This window comes from Anguilla rostrata, chromosome 2 (assembly GCF_018555375.3).
Source record: "Anguilla rostrata isolate EN2019 chromosome 2, ASM1855537v3, whole genome shotgun sequence".
In the NCBI taxonomy this organism is placed as follows: domain Eukaryota; kingdom Metazoa; phylum Chordata; class Actinopteri; order Anguilliformes; family Anguillidae; genus Anguilla; species Anguilla rostrata.
Genome location: NC_057934.1, coordinates 57,299,931 through 57,321,763, shown reverse-complemented (window position 1 = coordinate 57,321,763; position 21,833 = coordinate 57,299,931). Strand labels below are relative to the sequence as shown.

The following is a 21,833-nucleotide window of genomic DNA, read 5'->3' as shown; positions in this document are numbered from 1 at the left end:
CCTCCTCACCGCAGTGTCCTTAATGTACTTATCCCTCTAGTATTTCTGGCTTTTTCCAACTGAACGTCTGTCTGAATTGTCCAAACTGTCAGTTAAGTCACTGTTCAGTACACCTGCAGTGTCTTGTTGCTACAGCCAAAGGAAGACCCCCCCCCCCACTCCCCCAATTCCCCACTTCCCCTGACCTCTTCGTTTGACCTTCGTTTTCATTTTGCTGATATACTGGGAAATGAATACAGGGACACTTCTGTGCGTCCTTGATTATCTGATCTTCAGAAAAGAGCCTGCTGTCAAACCTCTCCAGCCTTGAGGAACACTTTACAGTCGCATGCGTTGTTTTTTCGTCACTATCTTTTGAATTTTGCTGAATAGGAAGTGAATGTGCTTTAACACAGTCCCGCGTGCTTTTTTTGACCTCTTTTTTGTACAGATGCAGTGCTCCCTCGCGAACGCTACTTTTTGTTGACTTGCTTTTCCCCCTTCGTTTCGGGGACGCACCTGTGCTTGACAGTAATTCTTTTAAATTTACGCCACTTTTCATTCTCAGCCTGACTGAATAAAATCTGCTCCTTGCCAACACTGCAAAAAAAAAAAAAAAAAACTCTGCCGCATCTCTCTAAATTTATCCAGTTTGACAGAATAAGCTCACTTTGATAGAATTTGTTTCAACTGAACCAGCTATGGAAAGGAACAAACAGTTACAGGCCATGCTGCAGAATAGCTTATTATGCAAATCTACCATTAGCCAAAATGTGCAACTGGATCAGTTATTTGCCATGTAAATGAAACACATTCCTCTGCACTTACAGTAATTAAAGGCCGAGAGCCTGTTTTTAAAACGGTCTTTCACTTAGTGCACAAAGATGCTGTTCATTAAGCGTGCCACTCTAAGCTGGAAGCCAGCATCGTAAATGCAGTTGACCTTCAAGTCACCTTCAAGTCCTCTCTTTACCCAGAAACAGTATTTCCCTGTTTTCTCTCCTGTAAAAGATGTTTTGAGACTGCCGTTGAAAACAAGGTTAGTTTTTTGTGGTCAGAGGTTAGGAATACAATAGTACTAAATGTATTTTTTTTTTTCAAGTCAGACTTGTTCATGCATGTGTTTAGTATGGCTGTGTTTGCCAGTTAGGGGTGGGGGGGCTATACCTTCAATCAATGAGAATTTGTATAGAAGGGTATTGATTTCAGGTCTCTCTTGCAAAAGAGATTTTGAGCTCAGTGGGGTTTTCCTGGTTAAATAACAGTTAAATTAATTCCCTGCGCAAACAGTGGTATGCAAGCAAAGTAACTTTTAGATCCCTCTCCAATGTGAATGGTTAATTTTATAATTCTGCATTGGCATTACTGTCAATTTCAAAAATTGTATATGGACAGATCAGGCAAAAAAATGTCAGATCTCCACAGAAAAAATCAGACCGGTGAATTAAGGTGTTCTGTTAGATCACAGCCATAGAAAGAGTCACAACACACCCCACATTTGTGTTAAACCAATGGTCAATTGCTACTCCTTCTTATTACTTTAGCAAACTTCCCTTTAGGGATCCGCATCCATGTGCATGTGTGTGTGAGACGGAGATAGACAAGGAATGGGGAACTGCGTGTGAGTGTGTATGTGTGTGAGACACAGAGAGAGAGAGAGAGAGAGAGAGAGAGAGACTGTGTGGTGTGTGTGTGTGTGCAAGTGTGGTGTGTGTGAGAGAGAATGAGGAACTGTGTGTGTGTACGTGTAAGAAAGAGAGAGAGACTGTGTGTGTATGTGTGTGGAGTGTGTGTGCGTGTGTGTGAATGTCATTTTTTTTATCAAAACTGAATTATTACTTTCAATTATTTAAACCCAGTTGAAGGAATGACCATTTTTATCAGCATGTCATAAGCTTTACAGCACAAGCGCAGCAGCTCTTCAATTGCCGGCACATTCTGGGAGATAATATTGTGCCCTAATGGAATGAATACAGCCTCTTTCCCTTTTTACAGTGAAATATATTCATTTTTTAACACCCACAAACAAGTAACCATGGCAACGGGGCTCCGGGCTCCAGAGTTGTACTTTTGCCGGAATGAGCGTTGGTCATCCTCACCTCTCCCCCGGTGCACTCTGGGATATGAGCTGAAGGTGGGAGGACACGGTCACGCTCACAGACGGACGGATGGACAGACATATGGACAGACGTACGGACGGACAGAAGGGAGATATACTGCCTGTCAGTCAGTAAGCAAGCTCTCCATGCGATGATGGGTAAATTTGCTTATGAAATTAACAAATGTTACGATGATGTCATGTTGGAAATTCCAAGAAAAAAAGATTTATGTCTTACTGTGATTTCACAGTTTTATTGCTGAATTCAAAAAGATTTCATACTTTGAATAATAAAATCAAATCTATGCACAAAACAATCTAACCACATCCACACGATCCTGATATCACATCCACACATCACATCCTCACCATCCTGATATCACATCCACACATAACACCTTCACCATCCTGATATCACATCCACCCATCACATCCACACCATCCTGATATCACATCCACACACCACACCTTCACCATCCTTATATCATATCCACACACCACACCTTCACCATCCTGATATCACATCCACACATCACATTCACACCATCCTGCACATCCACACCATCCTGATATCACATCCACACACCACACCCTCACCATCCTGATATCACATCCACACACCACACCTTCACCATCCTGATCGCACATCCACACATCACATTCACACCATCCTGCACATCCACACCATCCTGATATCACACCCACACACCACACCCTCACCATCCTGATATCACATCCGTCCCTTGTTTTACCCCTGGGGACCAGCAGTCTGGCTGAGTTCTGAGCGTTGCAATGAAGAGCTCAATAAGTCGCTAGCCTGCTTGTTCTGTTTGTACACTGAAAACACCAGAACCATCCATCTGCTCCATACGAATTCTGATCCAGATCCTGGTTCTGTTAACTTTATACAGATGATGACCCAGACCCTGGTGCTGTTCACTTTACTCCACAAAGATACCAGTTCAGTTGCTGATAGGTCATCCCACCCCCCGCAAGTAAGCTTTTTATTATTCTGTTTTGACATGTGTGTTTGGTCACGTCATGTTGCAAGGGCTGATATTGTATCTCTCGTAAAAACAATTAAATGTCCGCATGCAGTGTGTGCTGACCTCTACCCAAATGAAATTGGAGACTCTGCTGCATAAGAATATGTTACTTCTGTGAAATTTGAGAACAATTCTGTCCTTTACAAATGAAAAGCACTGCACACACTGCACTCTAATGTATTAGAGAAGGGAAGAGATGCACTGTCGGAACTAATGCACTCCCCCAGCACTAAGAGGCTATAGTGATCAATGACTCATCCTGGTACTCCAGACAGCCATGCACAAGAGAAATGATTTATTATTATTATTATTATTATTATTATTATTATTATTATTATTATTATTATTATTATTATTATTATTGTTGTTGATAATAATGTTGTTGTTGTTATTGTTGTTAATATTATTGCTATTTATGTATTATTATTCTTTTTAATTTCATTTATTTATTTTCTTTTCTGCATTCACCTTGAGAAGTGAGACAGGTAGCAACCAGACTGAGAGTCACTCAGTCACTGTAGGTGGGCTGTTTAGATGCTACAGCAGTCTCCTAAAGCTCAGTGCCCCTATCAGAGCACACGGGGCATTAGTTTTCTTCTTGGCCCAGGGGAGAGAGGAAAAAAAGATTCCCGGTGCTCGCCCTCCGTCACAGCTTCCCGCCGCAAACAGGGCTTCCCCCTGAGGCTCCGCATCACTGGACTGTAGCACAGTTCCCACGCGAGACGGAGGTTGCAGGTTCAACCTCCATCTGGCGTGGGAACAGTGCTACGCGTGGAGCTGGCATGTCCACCCCCGTGTTCCGTGTGGGGTTTCCTCCGGGCGGCACTCCTACACCTCAAAGACATGCGCCCGGGCCTCACTTGCGAAAAGAGGTGTCAATCTCGACGTGACTGCCCCGGTTCAATACAGTTCAAATAAAAACTAAGTGGGCAGAATCCCGTTTAGCCCCCGGACATGAGGCTTCCACAAGGCTAAGAAAACACGAGGCTTCCTTCCCTTTTGATGTGTCCGCCCCGGAGGGCAAAAATCACAGATCCTGAATAAACAAATAAAGAATACGTGGAATAAATTTCAGCATGCTGTGACAAACAGAGCACCGACCAGTGTCATGAGACAAACCCGAAGCCTCGAGAGAAAACAGCTCCACAGCAGGTCCAGAAATTTCTCACCAGCAGCTCAATAAACTCAGAGCTGCCGGGAGACAAACTGCCCGTGTCACTCTCTGCTATTGTGTGTTTTAAAATAATTACCCTCGTCGACAAACAGAAAACTGAAAAAAGATTCAAATTACAAGTTTCCGCAAACGGCCATGTAAATGCACCTAATGGCGGCTGAGGTGAAGCCGACTCAGAGCAGTAGCAAACTGACTCAGTGACACTCTTACACCCTGAGTCAGTCACTAACGCCGAGACACTACAGACTGACTGACTCACACACACACACATACACACACATACGCACCCACACACTACAGCCTGACTCAGTGAAACTCTTACACACCGAGTCAGTCACTAACTCAGAGACACTACAGACTGACCGACTCACACACACACACACACACACACACACACACACACACACACACACACACTATTGCACATACATATGCACACACACACACACATACCCATTCACACATACACACATACGCACACACACACACATACATACACACACTACAGACTGACTCACACACACGCACACATACACACACGCACGCACTCACACACATACACACACACTTTAGCCTGACTCACACACAAACGCACACCCACACACTACAGCATAACTCTCTCTCACACACACACTATTACACATACACAACACTACAGCCACTAGCTCGCTGTCATACATACATACACCCACACATACATACATTTCCAAAAATGTATCACTTATGGATGCAGCTAAGCTTCGGCAGTAGAAAGCCATAATTATCTTGGTGTTGTACTTTATATGTCAGTCACACACTCACAAACAGTATAGGCAGACTCACACCCTCAGATACTGCTGCTCTGAGCTGCTGCCAAGACAAGACATCATGGAGACAATTATGGAGCTGCTCTGGATCAGCAGGATCAGCCACCAGTGTGATCAGCCTGAAGATCAGTTAGATCCTTTGAGGTGCTAACAGTAGAATCAGACTGGTGGAACCCCTTACAGAAACCATGCAGATGATCTCAGATGCTAACTGGAGCAAACGACATGGAGACCATGCTAGTGCTCTGATTAGGCAAGCTTATGGTTTGTGGGTGGGTGACGAGCCCCAATCTGCCTCGCTGTGTCCTTCTCTTGGAAGGACCTGAAATGCTGGTCCCTTCTCCGGGGTAAGCACACAGCCCTATCCACCAGTTCAATACCATAGAAACAGTACACCCCAGCGTTGGTAGCCTCTACAGCACCGGTGTCCAGTCTTATCCGAAAAGCGCCGGTGTGGGTGCAGGTCTTTGAATTAGCCCCAGCACCACGGCACCTGATTCAAGGAATTAACTAATCATGGTTTTCACGCAACACCTTAATGAGTCCAATCAGCTTCTTAGTGTTGGCGAATAACATGGGACACCCCTGATCTACAATGCGTCCCCAGCTCCGTTTAAACCGGGATTCTAAACTACTGCGCATACACTGGTCGTGTTTGTCTCCCATCCAAATCGCATCATTGTTAGCACAAACACTGGTGTGTTCTAGCGTCTGTTTCCATGTTTTTGAGTGGGCGTGCTGCTAAGTACACAGTAGGTCTCCAGACTATCGTTTCTCGTGACACTTCCGGAGAGCTGCTAGCCTCTTAAAAGTAGAGCAGCGGACTGCTTGTTGTTCTTCATGGTATCGTATTAAAGTGGTGATATGGGGAGTCCCCTGCGCCCAGCTCTTAAAACCTATTTATTTCGGCAAATCTTTCGCGCTCTTGTCAGCTCTTTTAGCTGAGCAAACACGGTCATCAAAAATATCCATGGAAATTATCATGGACTGAAATGCGTAACTGCACGTCTGAATTCTTACCGTTTATTTCCCGCGTTGTTGCCGCCGGACGTGCCAGTTGTTCCGTGAAAGGAAGCGGGCCAGGTCATCCGAGACGTCTTAAGCCCCGGGCGGTCGGTCGTGTCCACCGCGTTGGAGCGCTCTATCTGTGGATGGTGATGCCGGTCCGTGTCCGAGTACCCGCGGTGTTTAATTTTGATGGGGGTCCGTGGCTGTCTCCAGAGGTGCTGCGGGGGTCTCAGGGTCGCGTGCCCTTCCCGCGGAACGGGCAGCGAGAGAGACAAGCTCTTCTTCGAGCAAGACGGGGGCTCCATCAGAGCGTGGTTATTAATACGCTCAAAAGTAAATAGGCTATTATAGCTAAGTATAGGCACGGGAGCCAAGTTCGATTATTTGGCTATATAATATTTCAATGACAAAATAAATATGTCTATTTCCATGGTTCATTCTAAACCCGACAATGGCATATGATTTTTAAGCGTACCAATCGCTGTCAGCTAAATGTTGTTTTATCAATAGACTGGTAAAAATATTTAAGAACACAAATCATTCACAGTGCTAATTCCGTTTGAGATCCAATTGCTTGTCGATCAGACTCAGAATTGAAACTTTTATTTTTATTTATTTATTTCTGTTAAAAACTGAAGGTTTTTTCTCTCTCTCTTTGCGCTGACAGTCAGCCTCGCAAACGGCTAACGTATCCGCGCAGCGGATGAAGGGAGACAGTCGCCCGCGCTGATTCCCCCGAAGTTAGTCGCATCATCGCCCATGGCGCGATGGATTACTTATTTACCACTAAATTTATTGCTCTTATCTGTCGCTTATTGCAGAATTCCAGACCGCCGGCGCTGCCGCGCGGGAGTTTATTGCTGCTCCGGGCTGCACCTGTCCGTCAAAGCGCTCTCGGTATCAATCTGTACCCAGTCCGAGCCGTACAAGTCTCCATTGGCCAAAAAGGGCTCGCGTAACTGGTACTGTAGCAGTTAAGGTGCCGCGCGTCCGCTTGTCCCATCAATGAAAGTGTATCATTTTACCTGGGCACAGTCAAAAACTCATATACAGCTTACAATTACAAGACATCCTTTACGCACAGTCGAACACCCTGCCTCAAAAATAATTTCGACGTGTCTCTGTGTCGTGGTCATCGCTGTATTCCAAACGTTGTGCGATCCCGCGTTGTAAACCACTGTTCAAACCCCCACTGCTATAAGCCACTCTTCTTAAAACGCCGACAATCTATTAAAAACCAAGTGCTCTTATCTCCCTTTCGCCGTTTCTCTTTCCCATTTGTTCTCTCATTGTCTTCCTTTTTATCCAGGTTGCTGGCAGTAATTTTATGGCATTCATATTACACCATTAAGCCATTAAGCCTCCCCAGCTATCATTCCCGACGCCAGTCTCTCTCTCTCTCTCTCTCTCTCTCTCTCTCTCTCTCTCTCTCTCTCTTTCTCTCTCTCTCTCTTTCTCTCCTCCCCCCATCCCATTTCGCTTTCCCGGCTATCCCCAGGTTCAATTTCGCGCAGGTGCCGACAAATCCATAATTCAGATTTATTCATCTATTTATTTATTGGCAACGCCTACTGTCTGTTTTGACAAGTATGTATCAAATTAAACTTAAGCCTCGGCAACGCATTAGACCATTTGTAATGGTGGATTAAACGTTCCCATTTGTTCTGAGCCAGCGGTCAGGCATCTTAGATCGCCATGCAAGTTTTCACTTTGCTTTTTAATGTTTAAAGCCACGACTGAATCTCTCGGGATAATCTGATGTCCCATAAAAGCGCATCTTCAAATGGCCTGAGTGAAGTTGGATACGAGATCAGCAAACCGTTGCTGGAACTGTACTCCCGTCTTTTCCTGCCTGATTTCGGAAGCAGGTAGCCTATTCCATAGCATGGCACACGGGTTCCTTCCACGCTTTTCTGAAGCATAATGTACATCTACCCTTCCATCTAGAAAGATTGGGCACATCATAACTTTAAAATCTGAGTCAGACCACGTCCATTCAGCAACACATAGTTTGAGTCACTGCCCCTCAAACCACCGCGCGCGCGCCGCCTCGCGCACAAGCATTCCACAATCGGTCTTATATAATGCGGATTTAGGACACCGATTGTCATGTCTATTTCTGTCTGTTATATGGTTTTGCATTTCTTATTTTGTAAATCAAAACGAGTGCGCGAACAGTAACGATGGAATTGTTCAAACTAAATAGTGCATAGTAGGCTTTTGGAAGTCGGGAATGCGCGTGGGGACCGGGTTCTCCGTTCGCTCGGGCTTGAGTGTGCTGTCTATCATCCGGGCTCTTGATCTTGGCTTTAACCACGCGTAAAAATAGGTTGTTTTCAATAGAGGGATAACAATTATGCCTCTAGAGGACTCCTCAACAATAAGCGACTCGGTTACGTTGAAGTTACGCTGTCTGATTTTGTCATTTAGGGACCATCACATGCCAAAAGCGCGTGAACGTCTTGCCACGAACATTGTCGTGCTCTTGTGGGCTTTTGTTCACCGACAGAGCAATTTTGAAGTTTATTGTGCTGCGCCTTATTGAGCTGGACCAGCGCCGAGCTCAGTCACAACGACAAAAGTTAACGTTGCACGGAGGGCGCAAAAAATACAAAAACACTAGAAGGTATGAGCACCTAGCTTCAGATTCTTTTTCTTTTTCAGAAAGCTACACCACAATCCACAACTACATTAAAAAATAACCCTGCCCCGCTGTGACATTCAGACCAACTTTGAGATGGGACGATTAAAACTCGCAACTCCTTTGTGAGTGACAGCTACTCCTCCCAGTGAGTGACAGGTACTATTTCCTGCTCGGGTGGGGAGGGTTTGCTGAAGAGTCTGACTCATTCGGATGAGACTGTGTAGGCGGGGGTGAATTTGCGGCTTTTTGTTCAACCGTTCATCCATCTTTGCTTAGTTGAGCGGTTCTGTGAATTTTTTTTTTTTTAATCAAACTGAATTAATGTGATTTTCTTTAACAATTGCCATAGTGCATTTACAGTCACAATGTGATCTTAAATTGAAATGCCAAAGACTGCGTACAATTCTTCTCCAGGAACAGCAAAGGCATGTTGGCATCTCTTTGTGAATACAGTAATCTCACAGAAAATACAGGCTGGAGGATCATCTGTCCTAACAGCATGTATCTGCCTTTGAGCGCGTGCCCGTGGCGGGGTGAGATGCCTGTGTGGGTGAATGTGTGTGTAATGCGGAAGTCCGTGTTGTTCGTGTGTGCTTGTTGACGTTTATATGAACATGCGTTCACGTGTTTTGTTAACGAATGACGACTCCTGACTTCCCTCTTCTCTCGTCGGTTCTCTTGTTTTATAAAACATTTTTAAAAAACGTATTTCTCGTTTCTGTTAGAGCCTATTTTGCTGGTGCACGTGTCAAACCTGAATTGAAGCTCATGGCGGTCTTCACGCGGAAAATAATCCCGAATTGGACATAGACGAACCACTGCACGAGCATAGATGGAAAGTAATTTCCTGTGTGCTTGAATAGAAAGATTTGAGAAATGCTATTAATGTAATACTGCATGTGTCAGTAACACCACTGTTTCTCCTTCAAAACAGCCCAAAATTATTTTACTGTCATCCTTATTTATCCAGTTACCTATCGAAATAATTGGTAATTCGTTGTTACTGTGAAGAGCAATTTATTTGCAAGACAGGACAAGCAATTTCCCTCTTTAGCACTTTTGACAACCAAAAATGAGATTAATATTTGTGTTTTTCTATCTGTGCATTAACACATTTGGCTCATTTATTGGATGATTATTTTGGTACAGTTTGCAGCCTGTTCTCTCTGTAATCAGCTAATTTTCAGTGGTTTCAAAAATCATGAACAAAAATAGTAAAAAAAAAAAAAGAAGGGACTCCTTTTCAAGAAATAATGGTAATTCTGAAGGGTCTTTAATGGTCTTAATTGAAAAGTGGCTACCACTGATGAGTTCCCTGCCATCACCAGGGCGTAGTTTAACATACTAGCATAGTCAAAGATATCTGTGCCTCCTCAGCCAACGCATATTAACTGCAGGTGTGTTTTAAAAGCTAACGGCTAAGCTAGTCGATGAACCGAAGGCGGAGGAAAGAGTTTGCAATTAAGTCAGTCAAGCTTGTGACAAACGGGGCACAAACAATTCCCTGTAGCATGGGACTAATCAGACCATTTCTCCAAAAGGGCATCATTTTTTGATACGAGTGCTTCAAACCATTAAGTTTATTATTGCGTCTTTACAATATTTTTAAAAAAAGCAAAGACTTGTCCCCTTCAGATTTTGGCTTTCAGACCTCCAGCATCTTCATGAGTTCTTTCAGAAGCACTGCATTCTGAACACTGTATATAGACGAGTTGTTTAATATATTATTGAAGCCTCACAGCTACAGAGCGGGTAAGAGAACAAGGTGTTAACAGTGCAGAAGCATCTCCAACTTTTGCATGTCGCCATTTGCCAGTGCATGATCGCATTTGCCTGACATTCTACCGCAGAACAAGAAGTAATTTTCCACCCGAGAGTGCCATTTTTAGACGCAGAGGGATGCTATGTTTATCCGGGCTACGCTTATGCTTATCTAGGCAGCCTGCTGCAGTTTGGGAGAGAGGCTCCAGTTTGGCATCGCAACACAACGGTTGATTCAGTGTCAACAAAATCACCCGAACCAATCAACATATTTTACTGATTTGGATTTGTTACTTTCCTTTTTTTCCACCCCTTGTGCAATTTCTTCCATCTGTTCCTGTTACAGCTCCCAAAGGCCATGGACGGTACTAGTCTCACCAACTGGCATGCCCGGCTTATTGGGTGGGAATCAGTCTGGGGGTTGTTTTGTCATCCTCAGCACGCCCGTTCATAAAGCCAGTGCCTGTTGTGCTGGGAGGCCGCCTTCGGACACACAGACAGCACCATTGCTTACAGACATGCACAGCTGAGGCTGATTCCAAAATCTTTCCAATTGCGATGCACAGTGGACATACACACACACACATGCACAGCTGAGGCTGATTTGCAAACTTTTACCCAGCTGTGATGCACATTGCCTTCAGCAAAAAACTGTTTATGAAGGAGGCGCTGCCTGCAGTGTCTTTGGAAGGAGACACGCATGGCCAGAACTTGTTTTACATTAATTTGTCTCTCTCCGGGCCCTCCTTTTTAAAGAACTTTGGGATGTTTATTGGGGGGGATCTAACATGTCCCTAGCAGATAATTATTGAGTGCGTATTTTTCTTTGGTGGTGGAGGCTTCAAACAGGAAGCAGAGATAAACAGCCAACAAAAAAAAAAAAAATCAAGATTGTCTAACATCGCCTTAATTTTCGAACTAATGCTGATCAAGGCTGTCCGCTTGAGATTAAAATAAACCAAATCATTTCTCGATACAATCAAGCAGTCATTAATTTAATTTTATTTATTTAAAAAATGTATTATTGTTGTTATGAAATCTGCATATACAATGCGCCAATCTACTTTGAGGCTGGCGTTGTTTAATCTGTCTTGCACAGGAAAAACAGTGTTAATTAGAATTTTAAACAGGAATTAAATTAGATCTCTGATTGGGCATTTGTCATTAGTATAACTTACATGTTTGTTATTAGCATGCAGGACACTCTGATGGCGCTTGCCCCCCCCCCCCCCCCCCCCCACCTCCGCCGATCTAACTGAAGATTACCTGAAAGAAATCTTATCTGCGCCAGTCAACTCAGGACTGAGGCGCTTCTGGGGGCCAAATAAACAAAAAATAACTAAATAAATAAATAAGGCAACTCCTTGCGTACTAACGAAAGACATTTATTAGGCCTAAACCACACAAAGCGAATAAGGAGCGACAGGAGGGGGAAAAAAAAAACAAAAACTACACTGCTGTATGTGTGCTGATGGCGCGATGCGTTTCAAAACCTTCAAGCATTTGCTTCCCCGGGCAGCGTTACCTGCAGCTGGTTATGGGGGGGGCCTGGGGGGCTGCCATTGCACAGAGTGTCAGGATTCAGCTGCAGAGGAAGCATGGCGTGGGCGTGTGCGCATCACAACATGCGATCTTAACGGCAGCAGCGGGAATGGAAAAGCAATCAAACCTCGAAGCAAAAAGAGGCCGGCGAAGACCAAAGCCGAAGGGAAAAGAGAGGGCGTAGCGTGGAAGACGTTACGTCTGAGGAAGCTGTTCCTTAATAAAGCGCACAAAAAAAGAGACTACGGTGTTCGGGCCAACACGGCGATTTTAGAGGACTTACCCCACAAACACAGAACGGCAAAAAAAAAAAAAAAAATAGAGCGCGAGCGATTGCCATGCGAATCCGGTGAGGACAGCTGGTGATGCGGAGGACCCCCAAGCTCTCCGTTTAATGGGCGGTACTATGCAAATGCAGTAGGCAGGTTCCGTCGTATAGATGCCTCTATCCGGCCCTGGTTTTCTTGCCTCCCAGTTAATTAACAATTAGCACTACTGATTGGTCAGACTGTCTTCACACCTGACCCCCAGGTAAAGGGAGGGTGGAAAGCCAGCAGTTCCCGGACCTTGAGGACCGTGATTTGATGATCCCTGCCCTATGGGATCAACACCAACAAGTGAAACAGCCAACCACGGAACAGAAACAGGCAATGCAGTCGCTGACTCCTGGTTCATATCTGACCTGCAACACCAAGGATGAAAGTTTGATCTGAGTTTTGAGATCCGGAGCGGGCTACGTTGAATGCCTTCATTTGCATAGAACGAAGACGGAGTACAATTCTGTACAAATACAGAACTGGCGACGGCACCACACCACTCACCGGACCGCTTCCGTCACACACCGCGCAGCCTGTCCATAGAAAATGAATAGGATGCATCGAGTGCCAGATGCGACGTGAACCCGCCTTTAGCACGTGTTAGCGTCTGTGCGTCGCGGCAAATGCAAAACCGATTGTGAGAGTTTGCATGCCGTTTGTGTGCGTTAGCATCGGTCCAGTTCAGCAAAATAAAACCAATGAGAGACCGGTCGATGGTATTTCACCTTTTAAGGGGGTTGATATAGTTGAGAGAAATGGCTACTTGAACCTGAACCAGGGGAAATTGTGACTTGTAAACAAGTCAAAGCTAAATTTTGCTCTCCAGTAGCAGATTTTCAGACAGTTTCGAAAGCGCCAAAGTACCTCATTGGGCTGGGCGCTGGAGCCAGAGGCCCAGTGCTCTTTCAGAAATAAGCGCAGGCGAAGCGACAGGCTGGTTCTGAATTATAGGCAGCCATGGAGCTGAGCTGGCCTGAACGAACTGCCCTCATTGTCATAACCCGTACATCACGCATGCGTCGTCTTCATTAAATCACCGCTTCATAAAAGTGCCAAACCAGCAGTCATTCTGGATGACAATAAATCTGTAATTGCTGCCATTAGCCTTCATAGGATCATTAAGAACCAGAAGAAATCCTGCCTGGGAACAACTTGAGGTTTTATTTATCAGATTTTATTATTTTTTGTCTCTTTTTTTTTTTTACGGTCGCCTGTAAAAGTGACTGATATCAGGTGGCTGTAATCCCCCGCAAATCAGCCAGAGTCAGGTATTTTCACAGGGGGAACCTGCTGGTTTTTTTTTCCCTTCGAAGCGAGACATTCTGAGGTAATGCTTGCCCCTCTGCAACTCAACACCTTTGGCAAAGTGGGAAAAAAGCCCACATGACAGGCCCTGGGAATTATTCGGGTTATGCTACTCGTTTCTGTACCGAAAGCAGACCACAACTGATGCTACAAAGGGTTGAAAGTAAAAACCTTTATAACCCCCAGACCATACCGCCACCCCCACCCACCCCCAGCCCCACCCTGCCACAAAATTTAATAAAGCGTTGCACTCTGTCCCAATGGCACCAGGAACCTTTTCTGAAGACAAATGGCTAAGCTATAAACTGTAGTTCAGTTAAGACCAATGAATGCATGTCCTTTTAGCAACATGAGTCATACACACATGAAAAGGCACTGGCTAAGCCTGTGATTTGGCTCACTGAAATGTGATGTCATGTCAAGTGAAGTGATGTAGGTGTTTTTAGCTGAAAAGAAATGTTTCGTTTACAGCATCGCATGTACAAAAATAATAATAATTACATTTCGTAAAACTCTCAAGAGTGAATACTTATGGTGATTACAGCTCATTCAAATAGCACTTAAGTGTGAAAATGGCACGTTTCCTTATAGAGAAAATGCAACAGAAAAAAAAACAACTTCCCGTGGTCTGAATGCTTGGTTGCCAGAGTGTAAAAACATGATCCCCCTGTTTTTAATGAGCCAAAAACAAGGGCAGTCATAGGACATGATTTAAATTTGTCTTGTAATTAAAATAGAAAATGATAGAAACTTCCCTGGCAGAGACACACGGAGAGACAGCTGGAGGCTGAGTCCTAAATGGGGCTCTTGGCTGAAGCTACGGGGATTACAGGGCAGACGGGGGGAAGGTGGTGTGGTGGGGGGTCGTGCTGGGTGGGGAATGTTTAGGGAGAGCAAGGGAGCAACGGTTTCCATTCTTTCCACCGAGTCAGAGTTTGTGGAGACCCCGGTGCGTGAGTGCTTTGCCGGGGCGAATTCGATACGGCAAACAGTCTGCGGAAAGCAATCTACAGAAGCCTGAGCCGAGCATGCATTTGGGAAACGCTCCCCAACCCCTCCCCCCAGTACAGGAGACAGTGCATTCCTCTTCAAAGAGTCTCTGCCTGAAATAACAGAAGCACATCACACCGAGCCCCATAAATAATATATGAACCACCCAGCCGCTAATAGTGAGGAGCTACCATTTCTTGTGCAACGTGATGCAAAAGTAGGCTAAGTGTAGGCTACGTTTTTAAAATTGTTTTTTTAAGCAAATACAGAAATAGCCAATTTGCTTCGACAGCCATGACATTGGAAGTCCTCGCTCATGACATAAACATCCGAGAGAGGCTGCGTTTGTGAAACCACTCTGTCTAAACGAGTTTCCCATTGGCTGCTGCAGCCGCCGCCGCCGTTATAACTGGCATGGCTGGGGCAGTCATGCCCACCTGACAGAGCCTAAAGATATTTGTTTTTCCACCTTTCTGGTTGATTTTCGGAGCTCCCCCGCTGGGGAGTCGTGCCGGTGCCCGCTGTGGCCCTCGGAACGCCACAGAACCTGATCAGCTGAGGCAGTTGATTGCACAAGTCACAGTTCCGCTCGTCTGATTCCACGGGTCTGAATCGGCGATTCCGATTTTAAAGTGAAAACAAAAACCGGTGGAACCCATGCAGCTCTCTCTGGAACAGAGTGGCAGAACCCTGGATTATTTGGTCTCCATGTTAGAAAAGCTATTTACCTACAGTGCCGTGAAATATTCTTTGCCCCCAACCCCCCCACACACACACACACATACACACATCATGTTTTTATTTGCCCCCTGATAAAATGTCATATTAGACACACATTTTTCATATTATTATTTAATTTCTTTCATGAAAAAAGTTCAAAAGATCAAACACCCACATCACCCATATTGCTTAGTTACTCAATCAACCAATTAACCTAATTTAATTGATGATTAGATTCAGCTGATTGAACACAGCTGGGTTTGATTGTTGAATCTAAACTTCACTCATATTGTACCTTACCATCAGAGTAAAGTACAAACCACCAAGCTTCTACAAGCTTCTTCTATGCCACGAGCAAAGAAAATTTTATTTAAAAAAAGTTGTTTAAGTATATCAGTCTGGAAAGGGCTACAAAGCCATTTCTAAGGCTCTGGGACTCCACCTAACCATAATGAGAGGCATTATCTCCAAATAAAGAACACCTGGAATATTGGTGAATCTTCCCTGGAGTGGCCGGCCAGCCAAAATTTCTCCAAGTTGCTACGACAACTCATCCAGGAAGTCACAAGATCCCAGAAGAACATCCAAAGAACTTCAGACCTCTCTAGCCTCAGCTAAGGTCAATATCCATGTCTCCACAATAAAAAAGAGATTGGGCAAAAATGGGATTCGTGGGAGAATAGCAAGGTGGGAGCTACTGCTAATCATCAATGCTCATCTCACATTTGCAAACAAAAGCACCTGGATGATCCCCTTTTGGGATAATGTTCTTTGAACAGATTTGTCAAAAGTGGAACTTTTTCAATGACATGGCTCTCACTTTGTCTGGTGTATAGCAAATACAGCATTTCACAGCAAGAACATCATACCAGCAGTCAAGCATGGTGGTGGTAGTGTGATGGTGTGGAGATGCTTTGTTGCCTCGGGACCTGGAAGACATGCCATTATTATAGGAGCCCATAAATTCTGCACTATACCAGAAAATTCTTAGGAGAATGTCAATGTGATTTAAAGCAGTTCTGCAAAGATAAGTGGGCTAAAATTCCTCCACACAAGACTGAGGAAGTGAAAGATTGATATCAATTTATAAGATGTGTTTGGTTATTGCTGCTAAAGGTGGTGAAACGAGTTATTAAGTATAACAAGCAATTACTTTTTCACATGGTTTTGGATAACATTTTCATTAAATAAATTAAATAATAATGAAATACTCAGGTTCCCTGCATCTAATATTACATTTTGTCTGAAGATCTGAAATCAGTCAGTGTAACAAATATGCAATAATAGAGGAAATCAGAAAGGGGGAAAATACTTTTTCATTTTCTAAAATCTGTCCATATGCCAAATCATTGATATTACAAATTATGCTAAGTTATGACTAAATTGTCACCGGTACGTTTCACAGAATCCAAACATGCCAGAGAAATGCTATCTATGTAAACACATATGCTGTATTTGCTGAAGGGATAAGAATAAAATGCAAAATAACTCATATTTGCGGCTTCATCATCTGGTTGTGTAAAGCTGTATTTAAATTCTGTGTGTTTACTTCAGTTCACAGTATCTGGTCTTTGTAATAGTGTGCACTCATTTGTTTTATTTTTGTGGGGACCCCTGAAAATAGGTAAACTGTACCGGTACAGGGAGAACGAGCCCTATGTTAGCACACACACAAGGAGAGCTCAGTACTGAGAACCAGCCCCATGTTAGCACACAGACACAAGGAGAGCTCAGTACTGAGAGCCAGCCCCATGTTAGCACACATACACAAGGAGAGCTGAGTACTGAGAACCAGCCCCATGTTAGCACACAGACACAAGGAGAGCTCAGTACTGAGAACCAGCCCCATGTTAGCACACAGACACAAGGAGAGCTCAGTACTGAGAACCAGCCCCATGTTAGCACACAGACACAAGGAGCGCTCAGTACTGAGAGCCAGCCCCATGTTAGCACACAGACACAAGGAGAGCTCAGCACTGAGAATCAGCCCCATGTTAGCACACAGACACAAGGAGAGCTCAGTACTGAGAACCAGCCCCATGTTAGCACACAGACACAAGGAGAGCTCAGTACTGAGAGCCAGCCCCATGTTAGCACACAGACACAAGGAGAGCTCAGTATTAAGAACCAGCCCCATGTTAGCACACAGACACAAGGAGAGCTCAGTACTGAGAACCAGCCCCATGTTAGCACACAGACACAAGGAGAGCTCAGTACTGAGAGCCAGCCCCATGTTAGCACACAGACACAAGGAGAGCTCAGTACTGAGAACCAGCCCCATGTTAGCACACAGACACAAGGAGAGCTCAGTACTGAGAACCAGCCCCATGTTAGCACACAGACACAAGGAGAGCTCAGTACTGAGAACCAGCCCCATGTTAGCACACAGACACAAGGAGAGCTCAGTACTGAGAGCCAGCCCCATGTTAGCACACAGACACAAGGAGAGCTCAGTACTGAGAACCAGCCCCATGTTAGCACACAGACACAAGGAGAGCTCAGTACTGAGAGCCAGCCCCATGTTAGCACACAGACACAAGGAGAGCTCAGTACTGAGAGCCAGCCCCATGTTAGCACACAGACACAAGGAGAGCTCAGTACTGAGAACCAGCCCCATGTTAGCACACAGACACAAGGAGAGCTCAGTACTGAGAACCAGCCCCATGTTAGCACACAGACACAAGGAGAGCTCAGTACTGAGAACCAGCCCCATGTTAGCACACAGACACAAGGAGAGCTCAGTTCTGAGAACCAGCCCCATGTTAGCACACAGACACAAGGAGAGCTCAGTATTAAGAACCAGCCCCATGTTAGCACACAGACACAAGGAGAGCTCAGTACTGAGAACCAGCCCCATGTTAGCACACAGACACAAGGAGAGCTCAGTACTGAGAACCAGCCCCATGCTAGCAGCCACACATTCCAGCTAGCTGTGAGATTAAGTGTTTGTCTGCGAAAAGCAAACAAGCGAAGGTTTGGCATCCGCCGCCTCAGCAGCTGACAGGACATATTTTCATATGTGTGCCAGAGCCTTGTTTAATTCTTCACTTGGCCATTGTTTAACATGTTAAAAACACAGTTTTTCTCCTAAGAATAAACTCTCCTGTATATGTGGGTTTGAACACTGCCTTTTAAATTTATTTTTTCACAGCGTTTTTTTTTTGGACAGCACACTGTGGGTCTTTGTCTCCTTTTATATTTTTAGTTTTTATTCATAATTATGGTGTGCTTTGAGTCACTGCGGTCAGATATCAACCTATCAGTGCAAAGGGCACGAGACCAGCTTGGTTCCTTCAGTTCCAGAGATATTTTTAGTGATAATATTCATGCCCTGAAGGGAATAAACCCCTAAAAGAATATATCAAACTCCACTTCGAGGAATATTGGACTGTAAAGGTCAGCTCTGCCTCAGAACTGTCACGTTTGAAGCGTATTGGTCCTTCATAATATCAATTCGATAGTATCGCAACACACAAGATCGATACCATGGCTGGTTATTCATGGTGAGGGTCCTGGTTGCTATATTGAGTCCTTTTGATTGAGGCAGGTTAACATTTGCAATATGTTCAGACTGAGGCTGAGTTCAATGTGCACATGTCGCTTTGTTTCAAAGGGTGACAAGTTTCAACTTTAAATCATGCATACAAAAGAGTAATAAGAGATATTTCCCTGGGTGACTGCGAATGGATGTCCTTTGAATAAATGCAAATCACGGCAGGATTTGTGAGTGAAAAGGCTTTGTGTGCTGAAGGGAAATGTTTAGTAATCTACGGCAGGGCTTTTGAACTTATTTATCCCGAAAGACCCTTTCCAGAGCACGCGGGTGTGCATGTGTCTGCCTTTTTGTGTGTGTGTGTCTGCATTTGTGTGTGTGTGTGTGCGTGTGTGATGCCTGTGTTGTGTGTTTCAACTTGTATGTATCTGTGCATATCAAATTTGTGCTGACTCATATGGGTTTATATAGGTTTCACTTGGTGACCAGAAACAGCACACACACACTCATGTGGGTTTCTGGAATGTATTGGGAGGTATAAACTTGTGAGAATGTACTCCATGGTGGCTCAGTTCACATGAACCATTCATACAGTATGGCAGACTATACCATCACACACATATACCATTTATGCTGTATTGCAGTCTACAACATCACACACATTTACCATTTATACTGTGTGACCGACTACACTATCCGTCACATATACCATATATACTGTATGGCAGACCACACCATCCGACTCATATACCTTTTATACTGCATGGCAGACTACACCGTCCGACACGTATAGCATTTATACTGTATGGCAGACTACACCGTCCGACACATATAGCATTTATACTGTATGGCAGACTACACCATCCGGCACATATGCCATTTATACTGTATGGCAGACTACACCATCCGACACGTATACCATTTATGCTGTATGGCAGACTACAACATCACAGTTATATACCATGCATTCTGTATGACAGACTACACCACCCAACACATATACCATTTATACTGTATGGCAGACTACAACATCACACACATTCACCATTTATACTGTATGACAGACTGCACCCTCACATACATATACCATTTATACTGTATGATGGAATACACCATCCGACACATATACCATTTATATTGTATGGCAGACTACACCATCACACAGATATACTAGTCATACTGTATGGCAGACTACACCATCACATTTCTATAACATTGATACTGTATGGCAGACTACACCATCACACACATATACCATTCATACTTCTTGGCGGACTATGCCATCTCACCCCTATACCTTGCATTCTATATGACAAACTACACCATCACACCCTTGTATCTGAACCAGACCCCTTAGCCTGTGCAACATGGATGCTACCTTTCCCCACGGTTATAGTATCCTCTCTATCTGCAGTCATGAGGGAACAGATTTAAACATCCCTGCTGGGGATGTGCAGGCTTTTAGTAGGCACTCGTACCCAGAGATACCCACATAGCTAAAGCACACATGTTCTGTCTTTAAACAGAATTATTTTATACAGCTGGATGTGTGCTGCAGTAATTCGGGCTAAGCGCCTCGTTCAAAGACAAAGCAGCCTTGGGAATTGAACCTGCAGCCTTTGAGATACAGGCCCGGGATCTATAACCGTGGAGACGCCGCTGCGATCTGACCCTCAGCCGGTTCTTCTGTCGGGTTATCTGCGTACCCCTGGCGCGACGTGTTTCCCTTCGCCCGCTTATCAATGCCGGCGCATCTACAGAGTGCTCGGTGGAGGTCGCCCCGGCTGAGCTCCCCTGTCAGGACAACGCACCCCGTAATCTCATACCGGCACGATCGCATTCCGATTCCTCTGCAGCACAGCCCCCCTGTAAAAAAACAGCCTCGGTCTGGGGCATCCAATCACATGCATAGCTGCCAATGCACTGCTGGCTTGGTATGTGGTTGTCAGGGCTTGAGTCTGAATATTTCCAGGTTTTTATCACTTTGTGCACACCAAAATATCTGGCAACCCTTTCCTCCCACGTCCTAAAGGCTCCTCTGACCTTGTAAAAGTGATGGAATTTCATCCTTGCGTGGAGCTTTTGCCAACACGGAAACCCTATCCTCCACCTTAAAACCCAGAACACATGACTTTATGCTGTCATACTTTTGAGTTTTATGGGTATGGCAACCCTACCTTCCACTTAAAACACATAATGGCTTTTTAAGGCAGTGCTTCGTACGTTCATTCAAAGTGCATGTTGGTGAGGAGTTTCCTCAATACTGAAAAGCGAATCAACCACTTAGAAGCCCTAATGGCCTCTCTAGGGACTCTCCTAATGGCCTGTTGTCAACAATGGCACTTTCGAAACCAATCAGAGCGAGTATGTGTCTCCACAAAATAACAGCTGCACGCGGCTTTGTAAAAGCAGCGGTCCGCGCGATAAATCGAGCGCTGGAGATAACGCACGAGTGCGCTCGGTTGCTCAGATGTTCGGCTCTCTCTGGTGGACAAGTGGAAGAGCCGCAGATTACCGAGATCAACAGTCAAACCAACCGCGCACAAAATGGCTCGGGAACCGTGTTTGTTAAGGAGCAGCAAGCTAAGTCCCCGGTCACATTTCAACCTGAACGACTTCTGTAAATACCCAACAGTATTATTAGGTTTTGTGCCAAAACAAAGAATGTAAGTTGGGCAAATCTAATTTCAGGGTCACTTTAGAGAACAGAGTGGCAATATCTTTTATTTCTGATCAAGAAATGTGATCATTCTTTCAAAATCGGATGCATCTGTAAGCAAAGTATAAGAGAGAAATAGTCTATAATTTATTCAGGATACCTTGATATTGAAGGCAATTTCACTCCATTTTGTTAAATGCATATGTATTTATTGGGAGCACTTAAAATAGCTGTTTTTGCCTGTTTTGTACTACTCTCAAACAAAGCCTTATAAACACGCAGCAGAGATAT

General features: G+C 44.5%; 1 protein-coding gene across 2 annotated transcripts in view; it reads right to left on the bottom strand.

Annotated features, from left to right (window-relative positions):
• LOC135248579 (3',5'-cyclic-AMP phosphodiesterase 4B-like) overlaps nt 1-21,833 on the bottom strand; it is a 93,965-nt gene that overhangs the window by 56,007 nt on the left and 16,125 nt on the right. The window contains exon 1 of one of the 2 annotated variants that reach the window (XM_064323374.1): nt 6,124-7,505. The exons of the other annotated variant lie outside the window; for it this stretch is intronic. Coding sequence (XP_064179444.1) covers nt 6,124-6,416 — 293 coding nt within the window. The 5' untranslated portion in view covers nt 6,417-7,505. Of the gene's footprint in view, nt 1-6,123; nt 7,506-21,833 lie in introns of those variants that run through there. 2 annotated transcript variants of the gene reach the window in all.